The sequence below is a fragment of the Dendropsophus ebraccatus genome, chromosome 12 (assembly GCF_027789765.1).
Source record: "Dendropsophus ebraccatus isolate aDenEbr1 chromosome 12, aDenEbr1.pat, whole genome shotgun sequence".
NCBI lineage: Eukaryota > Metazoa > Chordata > Amphibia > Anura > Hylidae > Dendropsophus > Dendropsophus ebraccatus.
The window spans coordinates 21116893-21134589 of record NC_091465.1 but is presented as its reverse complement, the minus strand read 5'-3'; the positions used below and the strand labels follow the sequence as shown (position 1 = coordinate 21134589).

The following is a 17697-nucleotide window of genomic DNA, read 5'->3' as shown; positions in this document are numbered from 1 at the left end:
CTCAGAAGACCCTCTTTTAGAACAAAATGCAAAAAGTAGAATAGTTTTCTTTTCTCCATTTCACCCTACTTGATATGAAATTTTAATATCATTCTGGTAAAGTGGCATGTAGACATGGTCAAGACAATCTCCTGCAGTTCAAACCGAGCATCAGTATGGGGAAGAAAGGTGATTTGAGTGCCTTTGAACGTGGCATGGTTGTTGGTGCCAGAAGGGCTGGTCTGAGTATTTCAGAAACTGCTGATCTACTGGGATTTTCACACACAACCATCTCTAGGGTTTACAGAGAATGGTCCGAAAAAGAAAAAACATCCAGTGAGCGGCAGTTCTGTGGGCGGAAATGCCTTGTTGATGCCAGAGGTCAGAGGAGAATGGGCAGACTGGTTCGAGCTGATAGAAAGGCAATAGTGACTCAAATAGCCAACCGTTACAACCAAGGTAGGCAGAAGAGCATCCCTGAACGCACAGTACGTCGAACTTTGAGGCAGATGGGCTACAGCAGCAGAAGACCACCCGTTACTAGCATGGTGTACCTAATAAAGTGCCCGGTGAGTGTACACTCCAGCCCGGATCCCTAGTGGCGCCGTAGAAAACTGTCATGTGAGTTCACACAATAGAGTGAGAGGCTCCGGCCGCACGCTCCATAGTGTGCTGTGGGGAGTTCTGATGCGGGCGCCCATGGATGCGCCTGCATCAGAACTCAGTGGCGCTAAAGAGCATCTGCCCAGTACTGCAGTATCGGCCGGGATGATCTTTTCTGAGACAGACAGTCCCATACTCTGTGTGACCATAGCCTAATACAGTAAGGTAGAAGATGGCAAAGAGGGTCCAAGAGGCTTCATACAGTATATAGTCCATTAGATTGAGTATGCACTGAGGCAGATCATGTCATCCCAATCTCATTGATTATGTCACCAAAGTGCTGGATGGAAGGGGTGCCATGTGTATTGCCATGTGTGAACACAGCCTAAATGTCCCAAGGAAGACATACATTACTCACAAAAAGTTAGGGATATTTGGCTTGCGGGTGAAGTCTGGAAAACGTAAAAAGTTGAATTATATTATATCATGAGAGTAGGGCATATAAAGGAGAAGTCTGGCCAGACCCATTTTTTTTAGCAAGTGCTGGGGAGGGGGAGGATAAAAACATACTCTTACATTCCCTGTTCCAGTGCTGGTGGCCGTATACCGCCACTCCGGTCCCCGGCCAGAGGTCGCATGTGACAGTTAGGGGCCCGCCGATACATACTGGGGTCCGGCATACCTCTCCCTGCACGGTAATGTCTAAATCCCATAAAAGGACCTGCTGTAAAAGGACCTGCTGACATCACAAGGTCACATGACTTCCTCAAGTCACGTGACTGTACAGCAGGCGCGGCTTATTCAGTTTAGCCAGGCTCGTCTACACGGCTGCCACAAGTTAGCTTCTCTCTGCAGCTCCTTCCTTTCCACAGGTAATTTCTAGGAGGGGGCACAACAGCAAATATGATAATGGTGGGTGCAGTAGTACATGGGGGTGCAGTACAGCATAATGGTGGGTGCAGTAGTACATGGGGTTGCAGTACAGCATAATGGTGGGTGCAGTAGTACATGGGGGTGCAGTACAGCATAATGGTGGGTGCAGTAGTACATGGGGGTGCAGTACAGCATAATGGTGGGTGCAGTAGTACATGGGGGTGCAGTACAGCATAATGGTGGGTGCAGTAGTACATGGGGGAGGGGTGCAGTACAGTATAATGGTGGGTGCAGTAGTACATGGGGGAGGGGTGCAGTACAGTATAATGGTGGGTGCAGTAGTACATGGGGGAGGGGTGCAGTACAGCATAATGGGTGCAGTAGTACATGGGGAAGAGGTGCAGTACAGTATAATGGTGGGTGCAGTAGTACATGGGGGAGGGGTGCAGTACAGCATAATGGTGGGTGCAGTAGTACATGGGGGAGGGGTTGCAGTACAGCATAATGGTGGATGCAGTAGTACATGGGGGAGAGGTGCAGTACAGTATAATGGTGGGTGCAGTAGTACATGGGGGAGGGGTGCAGTACAGCATAATGGTGAGTGCAGTAGTGGGTGAAGTAGTGCATGGTGGAATCCCCGCTTCTTTACAGGGTGTCCCCCGCAGCTGAGAGGAGCAGGAGCGCGGCGGCGGCAAGTTTAAATAGCCGCCCGCTCCTGCCTATCAGTGTTCCCGAACATCAGTTCAGCTGACAGTTCTCCCCCTGGTTTTGTTCGGATACCGAGCAATGTTCGAGTACCGAGCAAAACTTCAGGGGGACATTTAGTTCGAATACTGAATTGTTCGAACTTCGAGGTGTTCGGGAACAAAGGTTTTACTGTATGTGTGTGTATATATATATATATATATATATATATATATATACTAGAAAATGTACCCGGCGCTGCCCGGGTATAAAGTGTCAGTGTGTTAATTAGATTTGTTCTAAGGTGCCCAGGAGGCCAAGCTAAAGGTATTGTTTCATCTGAGTTAATCAGTGGAATTAGTGTATACCTGTAGTGCATAGTTGGAGGGGTTTTGTATACCCACAATGTATAGTTTTTAGGGGTCTCGCATATCTGTAGTTCATAGTTGGGGGGGCTGTATACCTATAGTGTATAGTTGGGGGGGGGGTCCTGTATACCTGTAGTGTGTATTTGGGGGGGGCTGTATACCTGTAGTGTATAGTTGAGGGAGGTCCTGTATACCTGCAGTATACAGTTGGTGAAGGTCCTGTATACCTGTACTGTATAGTTCGGGGGTCCTGTATACCGGTAGTATATAGTTGGTGCTGTATACCTGTAATGTATAGTTGGTGGAGGTCTTGTATACCTGTAGTTTATAGTTTGAGGGTCCTGGATACCTGTAGTGTATAATTGGTGGAGGTCTTGTATACCTGTAGTATATAGTTCGGGGGTCCTGTATACCTGTAGTAAATAGTTTGAGGGTCCTGTATAACTATAGTATAGAGTTGGTGGAGGTCCTGTATACCTGTAGTGTATAGTTTGGGGTCCTATATACCTGTAGTATATAGCTGATGGAGTTCCTGTATACCTGTAGTATATTTGGGGTCCTGTATAATTGTAGTATAGAGTTGGTGAAGGTGCTGTATACCTGTATTATAGAGTTGGTGTAGGTCCTGTATACCTGTAGTGTATAGTTTTGAGGTCCTGTATACCTGTAGTGTATAGTTTGGGGTCCTATATACCTGTAGTATATAGTTGGTGGAGTTCCTGTATACCTGTAGTGTATAGTTTGGGGTCCTGTATACCTGTAGTATATAGTAGGTGGAGGTCCTGTATACCTGAAGTATATAGTAGGTGGAGGTCCTGTATACCTGTAGTATATAGTTTTGGGGTCCTGTATACCTGTAGTGTAAAGTTTGGGGTCCTGTATATCTGTAGTATATAGTTTTGTGGAGGTCCCGTGCACCTGTAGTGTATAGTTTTGGGGTCCTCTATACCTGTAGTGTCCTGTATACCTGCAGTGTTGTATTTACCCGTATGGCAGTGTTATTCAGTCACAGTGTGTCGGTATTGGTCATGTCTGGTATGGCGGTGTTATCCAGTCACAGTATGGCGGTATTGGTCAGGTCTGGTGTGGCGGTGTTATCCAGTCACGATATGGTGGTATTGGTCAGGTCTGGTATAGCGGTGTTATCCAGTCACAGTATGGCAGTATTGGTCACGTCTGATATGATGGTGTTATCCAGTCACAGTATGGCAGTATTGGTCACGTCTGATATGATGGTGTTATCCAGTCACAGTATGGCAGTATTGGTCACGTCTGATATGATGGTGTTATCCAGTCACAGTATAGCGGTATTGGTCAGGTCTGGTGTGGCGGTGTTACCCAGTCACAGTATGGCGGTATTGGTCAGGTCTGGTATGACAGTGTTATCCAGCGCAGTATGGCGGTATTGGTCAGGTCTAGTATGGCAGTGTTATCCAGTCACAGTATGGCGGTATTGGTCAGGTCTGGTATGACAGTGTTATCCAGCACAGTATAGCGGTATTGGTCAGGTCTGGTGTGGCGGTGTTATCCATTCACAGTATGGCGGTATTGGTCAGGTCTTATATGACAGTGTTATCCAGTCACAGTATGGCGGTATTGGTCAGGTCTGGTATGACAGTGTTATCCAGTCACAGTATGGCGGTATTGGTCAGGTCTGGTGTGGCAGTGTTATCCAGTCACAGTATGGCGGTATTGGTCAGGTCTGGTGTGGTGGTGTTACCTAGTCACAGTATGGCGGTATTGGTCAGGTCTGGTATGGAGGTGTTATCCAGTCACAGTATGGCGGTATTGGTCAGGTCTGGTGTGGCAGTGTTACCCAGTCACAGTTTGGTATACCTGTTGTGCCCTGTATATACATGTACTGTATGGATGGAGTAGGGGGTCCTGTATATACATGTACTGTATGGATGGAGTAGGGGGTACTGTATAGATGGAGTAGGGGGCCCTGTATATACATGTACTGTATAGATGGAGTAAGGGGTCCTGTATACATGTCCTCTATAGATGGAGTAGGGGGTCTACCAGTTATTACTGTGGATGTTGTGAGGCAGCTTCCCTAGCAACCATTGCTCCCTGTGAAAATGAAAGTAGTAATCCTATTGGTTGCTAAGGCTCCAACTGCCGTTTTCTCTGGGTGCAGTGTCCCAGAACAGCCCTTCTCATGCTCATACTTTTATTATAACCAGTTCTGTTCTGGAAAGCTATGGTCCACTGCAAACTGCGTGTATTGTGTCACCCCCTGCAGTATTCAGGTCTGCTATTTCATTCATTTATTGCATGTATATTCAGGTATCAGTGCCTAATGGTATTATGTCGCCCCCCAGTGTTCAAGTATGGTACTTCTCATGTATATTTCTCTGTATATGCCTAATGGTGTGATGATGCAATGGCTTGAGGTCACGTGACTGTGCCCTGCTTCCATGGTAACTCCAATGGTCATCGAGCTTTTGGCTGGGGTTACCATGTGACTTCCTGTTCTACCTCAGTCTATCTCCTGTCCCAGAGGGGATAGGGTGTGTTGCTCTGCTGTTCCTGTGCAGTCTAGTCTTGTCCTCCACCTTCAGGAGACAAGTTCTGTCCGTCCTCTCTCCCTGCTAAGAGAGAGGCCTGCGTGTGCTCTGCTGCTCCAGTCCACTGGCTGTGTTCCTGTCTCAAGTCTCAAGATTCTCATCTGGGTGTCGATTCTTCAGTCATTCCTCTCATCATCATCTTCTCTAATCATCAACAGCAAGTATTTCATTCAAGTTTCACTCCACTCAGCATCTCAACTTTAGTTTCACTACTACTCCCATCATTCAGCACGCTACTCTCACAGCCTATTGCAGCATCACCCATTACTCTGCCTTATTCAAGATTGCCTTATTCCCGGTTGCATCCGGAGAGACTGTTGCTACTAGTTACCACCGTTACAATAAATATACAACTATCGTTGTTTCTGAACCTTGGCATTGGTGTGATAATTGGTGCCCTGACTAAGGACAACGAAGAATCGCATGCCCAGTATTCCCGCATGGTCAGGAGCCCGGATTCCAGCTGTATCACCCTCGTGCCTACACCGTGACCACATTATCCTACAGCTGCCCCGGTTCCTGCCTGTTGGCACCATCTATACTGCGGAGTGGCCCCTAGGGGCCAGGGCATAGCATGGGCAGCTAATTATATCACCTGTGTTTGCAGTGAGGAGATTTTCCCATTCATCTCTATGGGGCGCCTCTCTTTCCCCTCCCCCTCCCCTCCTGTACATCTGGCGGGGACGGGACCTTCGCAATAACCTTCCCGGGCACCCAATGTATCTGTGTGCCAAATTTGGGGTCAAACGGTTCAGGCGTTTGGAAGTCTATAGAGGACAGACAGACAGACAGAAGGACAGACAGACAGACAGACTTTGATTTTTATGATATATATATATATATATATATATATATATATATATATACATACAAAGTAGTTTTCACGGCACTCCAGATGAGGTGTAGCAAAAAAAGTGTATTTATTCCAAATAAATCAGCACAGCAAACATATTCAAGTGACAAAGTTTCTGTGGCCTCTCACCACCATTTTCAAGCCCGGTGGTGAGAGGCCACAGAAACGTTGCCACTTGAATATGTTTGCTGTGCTGATTTATTTTGAATAAATACACTCTTTTTGCTGCACCTCATCTGGAGTGCCGTGAAAACTACTTTGCATATGACTGAGAAACCTGTGGTTGAAGGATTTTTGCACTGGCACCCACTACTGGAAACTGTGCTGCTGATTATACTTCAGGATATATATATATATATATATATATATATATATAATGCTGGGGCAGCTAGTTCTGTATACAGCTCCTGCTCTGTGTGTGTGTGTGTGTGTGTGTGTGTGTGTGTATGTATATATATATATATATATATATATATATATATATATATATTCCTGTCACTGGGTCTGACTCCTTCAGAGTCCTGACTACCGCAGAGATCAGGAGATACAGGAGGAGAAAGATATGCAGCAGCCACATGTTTCTTCTGCTGCAAATCTTTCCTTGCCTGTCTCTCCATGAGCCTGCCGAGGCTCTGTCGCCCAAGGGCCCACAAAAACCTGGAGCCAGCCCTGACCAGGAGTACAGGAGCCTGTAGTAATTTTTGAAAAAAAAAAGAGAGATTGAAATTGTGTCCCCTGTAACTTACCACTAGATGGCGCCCTAGGCCATCGCATACCCTGGCCTACCCTTTGTCCCGGCCCTGCCTACAAGGGATATATCAGTGATACATTCCATATTAACTGACTGTTCACATTCAGTTTAGTTCAGTAATGCATTGTATGCCAGCTTACTGATTCCACAGGGGAGAGTTTGGTAATACATTATATATTAACTGACTGTTACCTGACTGCGCCCATAGAGGACATTTCTGTTGTACAGGGCCGGCTCCAGCTTTTTGTGGGCCCTTGGGCGACAGAGCCTCGGCGGGCCCCATTGAGGAGCTAATCATGGAGAGACAGTCGAGGAAAGATTTGCAGCAAAAGAAACATGTGGCTGCTGCATATCTTTCTCCTCCTGTATCTCCTGATCTCTGTGGTAGTCAGGACTCTGGAGGAGTCAGACCCAGTCACAGGATTATATATATATATATATATCTCTTAGCTGGTGCTGCTAGTTCTCCTGTATGCAGCTCCTGCTGTGTGTGTGTGTGTGTGTGTGTGTGTGTGTGTGTGTGTGTGTGTATAAATCGTCCCTATGTCATTGATCGTTTATTTAGATCTGAACCTAAAATTATCGCTAATCATTCGCTGTAATTCCACATTCGTTCGCTCAAGTTCCGCATTTTTTCACTAATCGTTCAGTGTAATTGCACGTTGTTCATTGTTTTTCTGGGATCAGAAGGAGTAAACGATCATACTAACGATCGCAATAACGATCATAGTAACGATCGCAACTAACGATTATCGTTCTGTGTAATACGGTGAACGATTTCAGGTTAACGATAAACCATCTCATTTGCGATTGTTTATCGTTAGTTGTTAATAGTTAAAAATTGCTCAGTGTAATAGGACCCTTATGGCCAGATGCTCTGTCAATGTGTTCTGATTTTAAATAAATTTCTGTAAAAAGAATGCTGCATTTTGCGACACATTTCTATAGATTAATTCATTGTGGAGCGCTGCTAATAGTAGATGGGAATGGGGATGTCTCAGCACGTGGAGTCATATGCACCTGCCGGAGGCCACAATGTGATCAGGTAAGAAATATACTGTGTATGGGTAGTGTAATATACAGTATATGGCTATGTTCACACATCATAAGAGACCAGCCGTTCCGTGACCCGGCCGGGTCACAGAACGGCCGGTCTCTGAAAAGATCATCCCGGCCGATACTGCAGTACCAGCCGGATGATCTTAAGGGCTGCAGGTTTCTAATGCGGGCGAATCCGTGCGCGCCCTCATCAGATCTCCCCACAGCACACTATGGAGCGAGTGGCTGGAGCCGTTCCCTCCATACTGTGCACTGACAAGGTTTTCTGCGGCTGCTAATCAGTAAATAGCAGCCGCAGAAAACACGTCAGTTGTTTGCGGCGTCGCTAGGGATCCCGGCTGGAGCGTATACTATGTGTATACGCTCCAGCTGGGATTCCATAGGAAGCAAGGGCACGTATATTTTCCTATAAATAAATTGTTTTTACAAAAATATAGTAGAAAAGGTCTGCTACACCTAACCCCTACGAATGGAGTCCACCCCCTTCGAGTGCACCACTGATCCCAGCGCTCGCAGGATATGGAATGAATTGGATATGTGCTAATGTAGAGGGCTCTCTAGAAGCGGGTGATGTGTTACAAACACTATGGAGGCATATAGTTGTATACTTGTATAAGTTATACATCAACATTTATTGAATACATGTGACATAATTAATAATCAATCGTCACTATAAAAAACTTTGTATAGGTAAGACAAAAAGAAATCTAGATGCGTAGGAAATATAAAATAATTGTGTATAGATACCTAACTAATGTAAAGATAAGAAAGATAATAGAATAAAATAAATTACAATAAAATCTATATGATAAAATAAGTGTGTATAGGGAGCCTAGTGAAGTTGCCTGCGCCGGGCCCAGCGCAGGCAGCTCACCCAGATATGTATGGTAGTAGTCCCGAATCAGGAGATCTAGCTTGAGCTTATATCGCTGGATGGCCGTTGGAGTGATTGTGTTCGTATCCTGGTGAGACAGCTTGCTATTTGAGTTGTACACTTTGGGTGAGATAAGATGGTATTATAAGAAAAATGGTGGAATATCCACCTCTCACCCTGTCGGCGGTAGTTCCCACGGTCCGGTATAGTATTGCAGCGACAGTCCGTGTTCCAGTTAATGCGGCTACTTTGCAATCCGTGCAGTTAAGGTCTAATGCAGCACGGTGAGCTGTCTCCTGTTTGCGGCGTCCGCATGCATCTGAGCGCGCGCTCTAGCTAACTGCCGTTTGATTTGAATGTCCAGACAGATCAGCTTAGGTTCGGGATATACTCCAAAAACAGTAGATGTTAAAAAAGGCTCTGTTATCTTTGGTTCTTGAACGCGTTTCAGGAGGTCTACTTGCTCCTTTCCTCAGCAAAGAACTTTAGATAACACTGGTGCAACCATATCCATTCGGACTTTATATCCGTTCTAAATCCATCTACAAGACCCGTAGTGGATCATTCCGGATGATTTTGCCTTGTGTGAATTCTGTAGATCCAGTTGTCCAATGTGGCTTCTCTCCTGTGTGAGTTCACATTCAAATAGATCGATTTTCCAGTGTGGCTTCTCTCCTGTGTAAATTCTGGTTTTTATATAAAACAGGATAGTAGTATTGTTGATCAATATACATTATGAGCTAAGTGGGTTGGTTCCACTATGACTGCTAAGACTGGATCCAGTTTGTGTATCTTTGAATGGCATAAGTTCATATCAGCTTGTGCATGCCTGCACATACATAGACATATATGTATATAAATAAATATAGAATAATAAATAAATAAATACACACATAGATACATGTAGGAAAACTTACTTTTTCACTTACTTACTTTTCCTACATGTATCTATGTGTGTATTTATTTATTTATTATTCTATATTTATTTATATACATATATGTCTATGTATGTGCAGGCATGCACAAGCTGATATGAACTTATGCCATTCAAAGATACACAAACTGGATCCAGTCTTAGCAGTCATAGTGGAACCAACCCACTTAGCTCATAATGTATATTGATCAACAATACTACTATCCTGTTTTATATAAAAACCAGAATTTACACAGGAGAGAAGCCACACTGGAAAATCGATCTATTTGAATGTGAACTCACACAGGAGAGAAGCCACATTGGACAACTGGATCTACAGAATTCACACAAGGCAAAATCATCCGGAATGATCCACTACGGGTCTTGTAGATGGATTTAGAACGGATATAAAGTCCGAATGGATATGGTTGCACCAGTGTTATCTAAAGTTCTTTGCTGAGGAAAGGAGCAAGTAGACCTCCTGAAACGCGTTCAAGAACCAAAGATAACAGAGCCTTTTTTAACATCTACTGTTTTTGGAGTATATCCCGAACCTAAGCTGATCTGTCTGGACATTCAAATCAAACGGCAGTTAGCTAGAGCGCGCGCTCAGATGCATGCGGACGCCGCAAACAGGAGACAGCTCACCGTGCTGCATTAGACCTTAACTGCACGGATTGCAAAGTAGCCGCATTAACTGGAACACGGACTGTCGCTGCAATACTATACCGGACCGTGGGAACTACCGCCGACAGGGTGAGAGGTGGATATTCCACCATTTTTCTTATAATACCATCTTATCTCACCCAAAGTGTACAACTCAAATAGCAAGCTGTCTCACCAGGATACGAACACAATCACTCCAACGGCCATCCAGCGATATAAGCTCAAGCTAGATCTCCTGATTCGGGACTACTACCATACATATCTGGGTGAGCTGCCTGCGCTGGGCCCGGCGCAGGCAACTTCACTAGGCTCCCTATACACACTTATTTTATCATATAGATTTTATTGTAATTTATTTTATTCTATTATCTTTCTTATCTTTACATTAGTTAGGTATCTATACACAATTATTTTATATTTCCTACGCATCTAGATTTCTTTTTGTCTTACCTATACAAAGTTTTTTATAGTGACGATTGATTATTAATTATGTCACATGTATTCAATAAATGTTGATGTATAACTTATACAAGTATACAACTATATGCCTCCATAGTGTTTGTAACACATCACCCGCTTCTAGAGAGCCCTCTACATTAGCACATATCCAACTTTTACAAAAATATACGTTGTGTGAACATAGCCTATTAGTGCAAAAGAAAAGACTCCCTGCATGTGTATATGTGCAAAAGCATGTTGGTGTGTGTAGAAGTACAGCATGTGTGCCAATGGGTGTAAAAAATGTTCCCCTGAAGGTGTTGCAGGAGTAACGTCAGGAGGTGTTGCAGGAGTAACGTCAGGAGGTGTTGCAGGAGTAACGTCAGGAGGTGTTGCAGGAGTAACCTCAGGAGGTGTTGCAGGAGTAACGTCAGGAGGTGTTGCAGGAGTAACGTCAGGAGGTGTTGCAGGAGTAACCTCAGGAGGTGTTGCAGGAGTAACGTCAGGAGGTGTTGCAGGAGTAACGTCAGGAGGTGTTGTAGGAGTAACCTCAGGAGGTGTTGCAGGAGTAACCTCAGGAGGTGTTGCAGGAGTAACGTCAGGAGGTGTTGCGGGAGTAACGTCAGGAGGTGTTGCAGGAGTAACCTCAGGAGGTGTTGCAGGAGTAACGCCAGGAGGTGTTGCAGGAGTAATGCCAGGAGGTGTTGCAGGAGTAATGTCAGGAGGTGTTGCAGGAGTAACCTCAGGAGGTGTTGCAGGAGTAACGTCAGGAGGTGTTGCAGGAGTAACCTCAGGAGGTGTTGCAGGAGTAACGTCAGGAGGTGTTGCAGGAGTAATGCCAGGAGGTGTTGCAGGAGTAATGTCAGGAGGTGTTGCAGGAGTAACCTCAGGAGGTGTTGCAGGAGTAACGTCAGGAGGTGTTGCAGGAGTAATGCCAGGAGGTGTTGCAGGAGTAACCTCAGGAGGTGTTGCAGGAGTAACCTCAGGAGGTGTTGCAGGAGTAACGTCAGGAGGTGTTGCAGGAGTAACGTCAGGAGGTGTTGCAGGAGTAATGTCAGGAGGTGTTGCAGGAGTAACCTCAGGAGGTGTTGCAGGAGTAACGTCAGGAGGTGTTGCAGGAGTAACGTCAGGAGGTGTTGCAGGAGTAATGTCAGGAGGTGTTGCAGGAGTAAGATCAGGAGGTGTTGCAGGAGTAACGTCAGGAGGTGTTGCAGGAGTAACGTCAGGAGGTGTTGCAGGAGTAACCTCAGGAGGTGTTGCAGGAGTAACGTCAGGAGGTGTTCATTTCCTTCACTTTCTGAGATCAGACTCAGATAAGAAGAGAGAACACAACAGTGACTTGCAGTTCTGCCGACAGTGAACTGATGTTGAGTAATCCTGATGTTTTTAGGTCACATTGGCTGAATGTACAAATGTATAACAGCCAGAAGCGTGGTAATCATTAACAGTGGGGGCATCGGCTGATATCAGTGTTATGGGAGTTCATTCTGCTATATCTGACTACATACAAGATCACAAGATCCCACCTGTGTTTTAGGATGGATTTCACTGGTGGGGAAATATATCAGTCCAGCTTTGAGCCCAAAGCATATCTGGCCTCCTTCTGCAGCCTGGGATCTGGAAGAGATGACATTTTAAGATTCCGCCTTAAGAAATGCTATGAAACATTTGGACCAGGTAAAGGCATCATTTGTGATTTAGATCAGGCTCTTATAACCTGGTCATCATCTGGTATCTCTCCTGTATATAGTGATATAAAGCATGCTGGTATAACCTGGGTATCCCCTCTATATAATTATATATGTACAGCTGGTATAACCTGGGTATCCCCTCTATATAATTATATATGTACAGCTGGTATAACCTGGGTATCCCCTCTATATAATTATATATGTACAGCTGGTATAACCTGGGTATCCCCTCTATATAATTATATATGTACAGCTGGTATAACCTGGGTATCCCCTCTATATAATTATACATGTACAGCTGGTATAACCTGGGTATCCCCTCTATATAATTATATATGTACAGCTGGTATAACCTGGGTATCCCCTCTATATAATTATATATACAGCTGGTATAACCTGGGTATCCCCTCTATATAATTATATATGTAGCATGCTGATGTAACCTGGGTGTCTCCTGTATATAATTATATATGTACAGCTGGTATAGGTTATACATCTCCTGTATGTAGTGATATGGAGCATTCTGGTATAACCTAGGTATCTCCTGTATATAATGATATGGAGCATGCTGGTATAACCTGGGTATCTCTAGTGCATAGCGATATGGAACAGGCTGGTATAACCAGGGTATCTCCTGTATATAGTTATGTATGTACAGCTGGTATAAGTTATATATCTCCTGTATATAGTGATAAAGAGCATGTTTGTATAACCTGGGTATCCCCTTTATATAATCATATATTTACAGCTGGTATATCTTGGGTATTCCCGCTATATAATTATATATGGAGCATGATGATGTAACCTGGGATTCTCCTGTATATAATTATATATGTACAGCTGGTATAACCAGGGATTCTCCTGCATATAATTATATAAGTACAGCTGGTATAACCTGGGTATCCCCTGTATATAGTTATATATACAGAGCTGATATTGCAATGTCCCAGAGCAGGGTCCACTATATGGGTCGGTACTGTATTGTGTTTAACCTCTGAGACTGAAGTCTATAGTGTGCAACTCCTGCCACCAGATGTCACTGTTCCTGTCACAGTCTTCTGGTTTCTAGTAACCAATCCCTGAGCTACTTACCTCAGGAGTATTCACCTATCACAGAGGGTATCCTAAGCGTATTGCCCAATCAGATCCCCTCCTGTTAGCCCTATATATAGTGAGACGGGACTAATGAGTTCAGTTCTAGTCTGCTGTCTAGCCAGAGTGAGCCTGCTGAACATGTTCTTCCAGGCCCTGGACTAATCCAAGGAGCCTTATTCGGGACTTCAGTTATTTCTTCTGACTACTAGATCCTAGCCATGTCCGGCTACAGCACCCCATGGAGGAACTGTGGTCAAGGACGGAACTAACCTATTCACACTGGAGGACTGTCTACTCTTCGTCTGCTACCTCTGAAGTATTCTACAAGTGTATTGAGGAACCAATACTGAGTCTCTACTTTATTTTGCTAAAAGTTCCCTTGAAAGTCTCTCAGACAACTAGCTCTTCTACTAGGTGGACCTGAACTCCCTGATCATGTGTTGTTCCGTGCCCATATGGTAGCGTAGGCGGTTGTCCTTTCCCGTGAATTCAGGACTTTTCTCTAACAGCCTCACTGTGTCTGAATAGGCCCCGATTCCATGGGCCTTAGTATCCCAGCCTAACCTTGCTACACAACCAAAAGTCTTATCTCAACTAACTCCAAGTATATCTCAACTACACTATTTTGTCAAGTATATCTCAAGAAGCTTTTATATTACAAGTGTATTCCAGTATTGTCTTCTAAGGATTGTCAAGTTCTTATCAGTGTCTTGTGGACTTATGTATTTTAGCCTAAGCGTGTGAAAGCACTCGTGGTGTATATACCTCCTACAGGAGTTATTGCCACCTTAAACAATAGGCTATTGTATTTCAGAAGCTGTAAGATTTTGTACTGTCCTTCAAAGCAGTAAACTATTTTTGGTTGAACCTATCTGTGCCTCTGTTGTCATTCGCACCAAACACCTGCAGCTGTGCAAGACTCCCTACTCTACACAACAGCAGCACAGTGTGGTGGTTCCGAGCCAACGTATCCAGGGGTGGCAAGCTGGTCCCACTCCTGGCTACCATGACAAGTTCCTATGTGGTGGTCCATCTCATCAACATCTGCCCCCTGGGTTTCTGCACCCCCGGGACACTGCATTATAACCTGGTTATATCTCCTATATATAAATATTTATATATGTAAAGCTGATATAAGCTATATATAATGATATGGAGTATGCTGGTATCTCCTGTATAGCATGATACGTGTACAGCTAGTTTGTAGTTATTAGTTATACATTTTACTTTTGTCATGTTCAATATTCATTATATTATTCTCTTTTTCAGGAGGCCTCAGAGGAGATGTTCTGGTTGATATTGGTACTGGGCCAGCCATATACCATCTCCTCTCTGCCTGTGAATCATTCCCTCATATCATTGCAACAGACTTCACAGATAATAACAGGCAAGAGCTAGAGAGATGGTTGAGAAGTGAACCAGGAACCTACGATTGGTCGGAGATTGTGAAGACCGTTTGTGACCTGGAAGGCAACAGGTAGACAATACACCTACAGAACCTTAAGGGGTATTTTTAGTCATATTAAAAACATACTGAGGTCAGCTAGGGGTGTAAAATAATAACAGGGGAAAAAAAGAAAATTCCAAAAGTCCTCCAGCTCCGTGAACAATAATTCTCTATTATATCATGTAAGAAACCAACGTGTTTTGGGCTACATTAGCCCTTATTCATGGTTCTGATAGAAAGTCATATTCGGTGCATAATGAACTGATTTGAGCTTCCCAGTCTCATTTCATATAGAGAAACAATAAGACCAATGCACCACACATGCCATGGCATGGTGTTTGAATTTAATTAATTAATTTAATAATCTTTCCATGTGTACGCAGGCTACGATCAAACGACTATTGAAAATTTGTTTGTATGTCATGGTTTGCCCCTTTGGAGCTGACCATAAAATCTTTGCTAATCATGATGCATTTCCACAGTCTTAGGCCATGTGCAGACTACGTATGAGACCAGCCGTTTTGTAACCCGGCCGGATCATGGAATGTCCGGTCTCAGAATGGCTGGATGATCTTTAGCGTCGCTATGTTCTGATGCGGGCACATCCGTGCGCCCACATCAGAACTCCCCACTGCACACTATGGAGCGTGCAGTTGGAGCCGCTCACTCCATAGTGTGCATTGACAGACTCAGAATCCGTGCTATTAATAATTTTTTAGCCGGAAAAATAGTCAGGAAACCTACTCCAGCTCTCAGCTGGCATAGGTTTCCTGCCGTGCGCACCGGCGCGCACACAGGATTTATGTAGAGACAGTACGCCTCTACATAAATCTCCGTAGTGCCGGAGCTGCAAGGACTTTTTTTTAGGTCCGGCGCAGAAAACGCCGGACTTAAAAGTGACACTGTTGCCCCCTTTTGTGCATTCTGACATCTCTACATAGGTGTAACGGGCAAATTTTGCAGTTTTTACACATTATTTTATATCATACGTCATGGTGCTTGTTTAAGTAAAAAGTCATCTTTTATGAACTGCAGATTGTGCTAAGTGGGCGGGGCCGCGTGGCATTAGTGCCACATAGCCCCGCCCACAACGCCACCGTTGGCCCCCGCCCCCTTGGTGGCCATTGGTGGGCCGAACTAGAGGGGGTGGGGCCTAGACCTTTAGGCCAGCCTGTTCCAATGGCTGGTGAGGGGACGGGGCCAACGGTGGTGTTGTGGGTGTGGCTAAGTGGGCCACGAGGCCCCGCCCACTTAACATAATCGGCAGTTGATAAAAGATGACTTTTTACTTGCACAAGCACCATGACGTATGATATAAAATAAGGTATGAAAACCGCAAAATTTACCCTTTACATCTGTGTAGAGATGTCAGAATGCACAAAGGGGGTGACAGTGTCACTTTAATAAATGTCCCCCATAGTGTATACACTCCAGCCAGGACCTTCAGCCTGCAGCACTACGTAAGTTCCGTGGAAATTGTGGCTGTTGAAACACTGACCGCGTTTTTTTCGTGGAACTTACATAGTTTGAACATAGCCTTAAAGTGTATCTGTCACAGTCGACACTTCCGGATGAGCTGCGAGATCCTCTGCTAATCTGGAAGTTCGGGTCTCCATTGATATGCAGACACAATTAAACTATATTGCATTATCGTCTGATTGCGTCTCCATATCCATGGAGACCCAACCTTACGGATTAGCAGGGGATCTCGCCGCTGATCCAGAAGGACTGATCGCGACAGGTACGCTTATTATACTTATTATACTCCAGTCTTCTGTCTGTCTTCAGTATCGTCACTGGCCATTGGTTGGCTGAGCGATGGTTAGGATAAATAGAAGACAGGAGCATATTTTCCTTGCATCCCCCACCACCAGCAGAGCATAGTCTGACGCCAAGGGGGTTAACTTAATCCCCTGATGACCAGACTGTCACTTTTAGATTAACCAGGTACCCTTCGCTCTGCCAGGGGCACTTGATTAAATACTCAAGTCTTCCATTGTTTTCAACAGGGCTCATTATTCGTGTAAAGCACTCAACCATTGAAAAAAGCTTGACTCGAGTAATGAGTACTGGAGTATTTTTGTTTGGATGTCTTTGAACCTAAAGATGCTCTCCATTTAGGTTCATCCATTAATTGCTCCCCTTTTATTAGATATTTCAAGTAGAGGAGATCCAAATAAAGTATCATTGGTGTACTTCGGGGTTTTTCTCATGGTGGTTTTTAGGTTTTTCTAATATGTCTTTAAACAGAGACAACTGGGTGGAAAAAGAGAACAAATTGCGATCCAGAGTCCGGGAAGTTGTGAAGTGTGACGTAACGAAGAGTAATCCACTTGATCCCACAGTGATCCTGCCTGCAGATTGCCTAATCACTGCATTGTGCTTGGAAACAGCCTGCAGAGATATTGACGAGTATCGACGTTCTTTGAGGAATATTACCACCCTGCTAAAACCCGGAGGGCATTTGGTCTTGATTGGTGTCCTCGGAGATTCTTTTTATAAGGTGGGAGGGAAAACTTTCTTCTGTCTGCCATTGGATGAACAAATTATAAGGAATGCGGTCATAGACGCGGGATACACTATACAGGACCTGGAGGTTTATTACATCCCAGATCAGACAACATGTGCTCACATTACAGACACATACGCCAATATTTTCCTTGTGGCAAAGAAAAAATGAGGTGAAAACCTTGAAGTAACATGAAGACAATAATGTGACCATGATTCATATGCATGAAATAATAACATATACGTCCAATGATTTCTTCATGGTTTCTTGTAGATGTTTTCCTCATGATCAGATAATAAAATATACTTTAAATTTAAAAAAAAA

The 17697-nt window shown here is 44.4% G+C and overlaps 1 protein-coding gene across 2 annotated transcripts; it reads left to right on the top strand.

Annotated features, from left to right (window-relative positions):
* Positions 1 to 1365: 1365 nt before the first annotated feature.
* Positions 1366 to 17697, top strand: LOC138769399 (indolethylamine N-methyltransferase-like). 2 transcript variants are annotated; one of them, XM_069947836.1, is made up of 4 exons: positions 1366 to 1454; positions 12169 to 12308; positions 14687 to 14894; positions 17115 to 17697. In XM_069947836.1, the coding sequence occupies exons 2-4, from the start codon at positions 12170 to 12172 to the stop codon at positions 17542 to 17544; spliced, it is 777 nt and encodes a 258-aa protein (XP_069803937.1). In that variant the 5' UTR covers positions 1366 to 1454; position 12169; the 3' UTR covers positions 17545 to 17697. The 2 variants fall into 2 exon arrangements, with proteins under 2 accessions (XP_069803937.1, XP_069803936.1); XM_069947835.1 differs by lacking the exon at positions 1366 to 1454 and having other exon boundaries at positions 12023 to 12308.

Excerpts from the sequence above, each read along its gene's own strand:
- LOC138769399 (XM_069947836.1), top strand. The coding sequence starts at position 12,170 with ATGGATTTCACTGGTGGGGAAATATATCAGTCCAGCTTTGAGCCCAAA. Across the intron at positions 12,309-14,686 it reads CTATGAAACATTTGGACCAG|GAGGCCTCAGAGGAGATGTT; the intron begins GTAAAGGCATCA and ends TCTCTTTTTCAG. Across the intron at positions 14,895-17,114 it reads TGTGACCTGGAAGGCAACAG|AGACAACTGGGTGGAAAAAG; the intron begins GTAGACAATACA and ends GTCTTTAAACAG.